Source organism: Electrophorus electricus, chromosome 2 (genome assembly GCF_041902795.1).
Source record: "Electrophorus electricus isolate QZ-2024a chromosome 2, ASM4190279v1, whole genome shotgun sequence".
Classification (NCBI taxonomy): domain Eukaryota; kingdom Metazoa; phylum Chordata; class Actinopteri; order Gymnotiformes; family Gymnotidae; genus Electrophorus; species Electrophorus electricus.
In genome coordinates this window covers 36,594,235-36,601,734 of record NC_137498.1, presented here as the reverse complement: position 1 = coordinate 36,601,734, position 7,500 = coordinate 36,594,235, and the positions used below count along the sequence as shown (strand labels likewise).

The 7,500-nt window shown below is 46.4% G+C and overlaps 1 protein-coding gene across 18 annotated transcripts in view; it reads left to right on the top strand.

Annotated features, from left to right (window-relative positions):
- Window positions 1-7,500, top strand: part of macf1a (microtubule actin crosslinking factor 1a) — a 132,409-nt gene that overhangs the window by 50,839 nt on the left and 74,070 nt on the right. For 7 of the 18 annotated variants that reach the window (XM_081701781.1, XM_081701803.1, XM_081701789.1 and 4 more), the window contains exon 1: window positions 2,654-5,486. The exons of 10 other annotated variants lie outside the window; for them this stretch is intronic. In XM_081701781.1, coding sequence (XP_081557907.1) covers window positions 4,476-5,486 — 1,011 coding nt within the window. In that variant the 5' untranslated portion in view covers window positions 2,654-4,475. Of the gene's footprint in view, window positions 1-2,653; window positions 5,487-7,500 lie in introns of those variants that run through there. One more of the 18 variants, XM_081701841.1, reaches the window with a different exon arrangement.

Here is a 7,500-nt window from a genome sequence, read left to right as displayed (position 1 = left end):
CATAACTCTCTTGTGGCTTGCACAACCATGTAGATCCTAAATTAGAAGTAATCTGTCTCTGTGTGTCGATTTGATGTTTTACTGTTCTAGATGCTACTAATAAACTAAGTTCTAATTAAACTAGTAGGTAATGTTAGATAGCGTTAATGTACTTAACATGTAACAAAAAAAAGCCTCTTCCTTTATAATCAGTCCAGTAGAGGACACTGTTGAGATTGAGTAGGGATGATGTCACATAGTGACATAGAAGATGGTTGCTATGGAGATTCTGCTTTGAATGACTCTGCAGGCAGTTCACTGGGTATGATTCAGCAGAAGGGGGAGGGGTGAAGGGAAAATGCAAGGATATGATAGGACAGAGGAATGGGCATTGCATGTCAGAGCATGACGATGATGGTCAAAGGCATTACTCATGGTCTCTTATGACGGATGTTTTCTGTGCGACAGAAAAGACTGGCTGCTAATCTGATTAATCTAATACATATAATAATCTAATAAATAGTTAATCTAATTTAAGATATCTATCTAGCTATCTATCTATAGTCCTCCTCTCAGATCTTTGCACCATTCACCCATCTTTCCTGTCCACATTATGTCCACAATTTGGTGATTTACTTCACACACTCTACTAAGATGCAATCATGGTACTGCATGTTATCATTAAACTCTCTTAGCTCATAATGGACCAATCAGATCACCACAAAAACAAAACAAAAAACAAAAAAGTCCCATTGTTCGTCTGCAGCTTCAGGCCTGCCAGCATACTGCACAACCACCACGGACTGATCCAGGGTTAGTCACTCCAACTCTCCAACTAATCCAATTCTCACTTTCAGTGTGTAGCTCTCTCTAGAATGCCCTGGAGCTATGAATATAGGCAACATGATTGATTGATTGATTATATATAGATGTATACTGTATTTTGTTTAACTGCATGGTATAATTTTAATGTATTCAGAAAACAGTACAGGACTGACTAATAAATAGTGTATGTAGTATGGTGAGAAGGTTGGTGAAAAATGTTTGCTACATTATCTTGCATTTAACATGAATAGCATAAAGTTATGTATTGTAGAAAACATATAGAAAACATTTTCAGATATATAGAAAAAGTCAAGTTTCAGTCAAAACTCTCCTATGTTAGATGGCCTTATCATTCAGAATGATATGTTATGACAGTGTAGTGTAGAGAAAATGGGAGACAAGGTAACACTGGCTATCTTTATCTCTGTGGTAGATTACAATGCCTAATTTGATTGAATGTTGCCAGGTAGCCTATTTGATTGAATGATATAGCACTCGGTATTTAACTGTTGGGGACATACATGGAAGATGCAATAACAGCAGTGTAGATGCATTGCTGGTGTCACTGACCATGTGTTTTATTTCTGAATTGTAACTTCTCTGAGAGAACCATATACAGTAAAAATAAATGTTCCTGTCTTTGAGGATCTGTGCCTGCTCAGAGTCTTTGGAATGGCCCCATTTCCCCTTTCTTCAGTGCCACTAGGCCAGCCATCTTGTGCTTCTCTCTGTGTCTCAGGAAAGTGCTGCTGTAAGTTACACTAGCTCTGTCCTTCCAAAATTGTCTTGGGGACATCCAAATTCTGTTCTCATTATACTTTTGTCTCGAGACATCTCTTTGCTAGCCTTGCTGATTGTGTTGTGACAGAAACTGCAGCTAGAGGGGATAAAAGGATTTTGTCTGATGCTGAGTTGTGGAGGAAGCACTGTAATCCCTGATGAGCTATTTACATTAGGGGTGCATGTGGTGTGCTGTGCCCCTGTTGTAATGTGTTCTCATGGTGAGACCAGCTGATCCTCACACAGCAGTGACACTGTGTCTTTAGCCTGCTGGTAGCCTTTCTCCAGGCTGAAAGGTTCAGACAGTGCTCTCAGCCCTCTCCTATAGTTCTATAAAATAAATATTTAATACATGCCTGTTCAGATTGCTAATTTGAGTTGTAGATGATAGAACGTATCACAATGCACCAATACTGGAGTGTGCCTGGATTGCTCGTGTTTCTCTGTTACATCAGTTTGCTGCACCGCAGTGGGGGCGGGGGTTGCAGCTCACTCTAGAATGTTTTAATGGGGGTGATGCCATATTTCTGCTTAACATGTACGGTATCTCCCAGATGGCAAGAGGCCTGTATTTCTCTCCTCACTGTTCGATTCTTCCTCTGTTCTTTTCCCCCTGCTGAGCTCCAGCACTCAGCCTGAGTGTCCAGTCATCTCAACCCTCTTTTTATGAGCTCTGCAGAACAGTGTGTGTGCATGCGGAAGAGAGGTTGAGGGGAAAGTAGCATATTTAGAGGCCTTTTGGCAGAGATGTACCAATCAGATTTAGAACTGTTTTTTTTCCCCTCTGAGTCTGCCAACCAGTCTTAAGGCTTTCTCTTTTATTTCTTTCTTTATTCTGCAGTGTGTGTTTGTGTGTGCATGAATGTGTATGTGCGTGCAAATGCTGTGAGCTCACAGCATAAGAGAAGGAAGGAGGGACTAGGAAGCAGATAGGATGAGGGAGGAGGTAGGGAGGGACTAGGAAGCAGATAGGATGAGGGAGGAGGTAGGGAGGGACTAGGAAGCAGATAGGATGAGGGAGGGAGAGTGCTACAGCAGGAGCGGGGGGTTCGGTGAAGCTGCAGCAGGCTAGAAAGAAGACTTTGAGCTGCTGGTGCCTGCCAGTGAGGAAGAGAGAGTGGCAGAGCTACCCAGCGACAGAGTGAGGAAACACGCATCCTGCTGCCCCAAGTTCTTTCCACTGCTGGCGTTCTGAGCTTTGGCACGTCGTGGTCAGGACACGGAATCGCCCCGTCGTGCAGGCGTACACACACGTCTCTCCTGCACTCCCAGACGCGTGAGTGCATGCTGCCTGATTCAGCCGTTAACCCAGATAAGCCGATCCGTCCCCGCAATGCTTAGCCCATGGAGCTCTGCTTTTCCGACGGGACGGATGCTCTTCTCCTCAGCTAGCATGGAGCTCCAGGCAGAGGCTTGACACTCCGGCAAACCCTTGTACTGGACCTCACCCACGGAGGACTCAGCCGACACAGCCCAGCCCAGCACATCCCAGCCTGCCCCACAACTGCTCTAATTAGATTCGTGAGGCAGTGAGTTCAGCAGCACTCCTGCCTGTGCAGGAGAATGTCTTCCATGGAGGGACAAAGAAGAGATGAGAGCCCTCATCTAAGATCCACACACACCGTTCATGGTATGATGGGATTGGTCACGGCCTCAGTCACAAGTGTTGGGGGATAGAGTGAAGTGGACAAGTGTGTGTTTTACTGTGCATGTGAAGCGTGTGAGTAGGGCCTCGACTCATCACACTCCCTGCCCTCTTTATTGACTCTTGCATGATTGACTGTCTTCCCTCAATGTGTGAGATTTGTTACCATGGCAGCAGAGTCAAGATGCCCTCCTCCCCTTCCAGCTTCTTGATGTCCTGGGACTGATCTAGCGTGAAACGTCCCTGGAGCCACACACTCATACACGCAATTCTTCGTGGGACTTGAGGATATACAGAGCCATGATTGGTTCTGATTGGGCTGCTGATGAGCCATCAAAGTCTTGCCTGACGTGGCACTTTTACCCACTGCCTGGAGACCTTCCCCACTGCATAAACAATCAGTGTTGAAATACTATCACAACTACTACGGCTACCAGTACTACTGGCACAGTTACTGTTACCATGACAGTACAATGGTGGCGCTATAAATAAATGTATGCTAGTGTAATCTGGTGATGCGAAGAACTTGTAATACCCAGCAGACATCATGCATGCAAGAAATGTGGACAGGATTCTTCAATCTGTGAAAGCAGAAAGGAGTCGCTGACAATGGGACACTCGATTTTGCCGGGCTGGCAGTGTGATGTGTCCTGCCTCAGATTTACTGACTGTACTCGCACGTATGTGATTGTGTCTGCACTGCAGCGTTGTCTCTGCTCTCACTGAGGAATAACAGCAGGAGGATGGCGAAGGAGTGAGACATCGCCTCATACCCCAGTCTCTGCCCTTCGACACATTGCCTTTCAAATGGCCTAAAAAGGACTTGTTTCATGTGGTTTCCTCTCTAAATCTGCACTGTGTCTTATCTGCATCGGTGAGAGAATGAAAAGACATGCTGGTGAACTTGAATATTTCATAAAGAGAGCAGCCTATATTCAGTTCTGATGTCCTTGACGCTTGAGGAGACCACACACACTGGTGTATTAGTGAAGGATTGACCATACCTTTGCCTGTCTGCTGTAAGGGAGCCACATAGAGACACTACAGCAGGTTTGTAGCTTCAGCCTAAAGCAGCCCTCCTTCATCATAGCTCCATGCCCTATGGCACTACCTGCTGTTCACCTTTAACACTGGGTGGTACAACAGTCGGTCAGTGGATTCTTAGATGATGTAAGGTCAGTAGGGTTTGCTTTTTTTAGGCACACACACCTTGTTTATGGCATTATTTTTCTGACCTCTGTTGGAAATGGGCAGTTCTCTTGGTTGTGTAAAACAGCCCCGGGAAGCAGGACCAAGCGGGGCTCCTCCCCTCTCGCCAAAAAGGAAACTCCATTTCAGACGAAAGCGCAAAGCCAAAAAGACACAGAAAGGCATTGATGTGCAGGAGGAAATGGTCGGAAAGGTCAGAGGTGACTCTTCAACCAAACCAGCATACAGGCAAACAGTGACTGAAACTTCAATGCAGGTGGTCCTGGTACCTGGTGCAGCTCCTATCTTAGGCAGTACAGGGACATTGCGAGGGAGTAGAGTGGCCATTTTGTCTCCTGACCCCAGTCCAGCATGGATGGGAGCTTTCCACCAAGTGTCGGGAAGTAGCATTTGTAAAGAGCCCAAAAATGTGGCTGCCCAGGGTAGCACCACGCCTGGGGGAGGCAGGGTGTGCCGGGTCCGAGAACGGGTCCAGGGAGTCTTGGAGAGACCCTGCCTCTTAAGTGCTGAATCGGAGGACCAGGAGATGATGGAGCAGGATGAAGCTAGACAAAGTGAACTGGTGGCTGGCAACCCTTTGGAGGCAGAGCGGAAGGGTGTTGTCCACATCCGCGAGGCGGATGGCAGGCTCTGTGTGGTTCGCACCGTCTACCCAAGGGACTATGGCTCACCTAGCTGGCATAACAGAGGTGTGGAGGTGCGCTCTGAGCCACCAGCAGCATCTCCCATCATTGGTGGCATTCAGAAAATCCAGGTGCATGAAGATGAGAAGCGACTGTTCCTGGGGTCGTGTGTCACCAAGCAAATAGGCGCAACTGCTCCACCAGGGAATGAACTCCTCCCAGACAGCTCAGCTGAGCGTGCCATTGGTGCTGGCCATCAGCAGGACACCCACTCTTCAGGCTACGCCAGCGACATGCCACTCACTTCCCCAGAGACAGGGGGCGCTGTTCAGACTGACTGGGCAAGCTCTTCTGATATGCTGAGTTCCTCAGTACTGGAGAGTCCCATATCCCCACCAGAGAAACCATCACATCCCCCCTCCAAGGTCAGGCACTCTCTGTCCCCCTCCCACCTAACAGTGGGTTCTCCCAGGTGGTCATACATTTGAAAGAGGTGGATGAAAAGGGATGGTTTTCTCTTGTGTGTGCTATTAGTTGTTTTGTCTGCATTACCAGCCTCAGTGTCCTAAGCCTTTGTCTCAGAGCTTATCAATCGTGCATGAGGCAGACATTTTCACCTCCTTCCTGGCCATGTCCCATGGGCCCAATCAGCACAGAGCAGCTCTCTTCCTTTCTCTCTCTCTCTCTCTCTCTCTCTCTCTCTCTCTCTCTCTCTCTCTCTCTTTCTAGCTCTCTCCCTTCTCTTCTAACTACATCCTTTTTTTCTTCTCCCTTCACTCAACACTCATCCCTGCCAATCCTGATGTGTTTTGTTTGTGTGTGATAGTCTGCCTTGCCACAAATGGAGCACTACTTAGCACATCACCGACACATCACCACACATTAGACACCCCCCCCCCCCCCCCCCCCGGGCCAAACCCAACTACAGCTGCATGCAGGCTATGTATGGAGCGCATGGCCTGATCACCTCTCATCTGCCTGCAGTGCTGAGGGTGTTGATGGCTGGTAATGGTTTATTGGATTGAGCAGGAGAGGGATTTCATGACCTTGTTACAGTGGTGCCAGCATCATGTTGGCAGCCTGCTGTTTGGTCCACAGCCCTTTCTTAACCCCCTGTATGCTGGAGTAAGAACAAGCTGCTCATAAATGTTGAATTATTTCATACTAGCAAGCCCAGCTGGCAAGACCAACAGATCAGTACTCTTTGTGCTGGTATGTATGGGTCAGATCTGCATTCTCTGTGCTGGTGTGTATCGCTCTCCGTGATAAATGGCACCCTTCATCACATCTACCTGCATGCCTACATTTTTTCATCTGAATAAAGATGGATTTGATATGCACATTAATCAGGCTAGCTACAGACAGGCACTCCTGGGGCAGGTGAGGATTAATTTCCCCCTCCCTTCATGTTTTCATATCATTCTATTGTAATGTTGTTTTCTTTATTTTTTCTGGGTCTCTTCAGACTTTCTTGCCCCAAGGTTTCAAGTACCAGTACAGATCAGGGTGTTTCTTCTCACTGCCTTTAATGGCAGACATGTAGTCTGTGCCTGCCACATTTGCCCTTACTATGCCGCCACGATGCCGTGTGAAGTGTGTGTGTGGTGCTGATGGTTGTTGGGTGCAGGGCTAGGAACTGCTCAGAATCGCTCTCATTTGATGCTGTTTGTGTGTTGAATTTCGAGAATTTGTCAAAGGTATCCAAGGCATCTGTGGAGCACAGTCATTTGAACTCACTTTACGGCAAAGGAATGACAAGTTTAGGATAAGAATACTAAAATTATTGCTTGGTTCATTGTCACGTTAGAGCTTCTAGTGAAGGTATTGCTAGTTGCTAGCTACTCTATAGAGATGTTGCTAGTTATTTTATGTTGGTTTTACTAGTTTCTGTTTGGAAGCCTGTAGTGTATTTTGTAAGATAGTAGTTTGTGAAGTAGAGAGGACAGTAAAATGTCTGTGAAGCCCAGCACTGCTGCACTAGAGTAGCCTCTCGTTTACAGGGTTCTGGGTTTGCCTAGAATATACTGAGTATTGAAATTGCAATGATATTCTTCTTTCAGGAATGCTTTTTTAGTTTTTTAACTCTCTGACTTCATCTTATCAAAAAGAAGTCCAACAAAGGTTCTGAGACAGTTTCTTAGTAGTAAAAAAAAAATTGAATTCAGGTTGATCTAGACATTACATTTTTCCAAAACTGAAAAGATTGAATGTGTCAGAGAGGCTGTATGAGTGCACTCATACAGCGAGGCTACAGTGACTTGGTGATTAATGCAGGTTTTCCTATCCTTTCATCTGTATTCGTTATAGGCTCACACCAGGCAAGCTGCTGTTTCTCTAAACCATCAAAATAGATTTGATGCCTTTGCTGCCTGGAGTCTCTGTTTAGTTCTTTACATTCCCACATGCAACCCCCCCTCCCCCATCTTTCTTTCTCCCTCC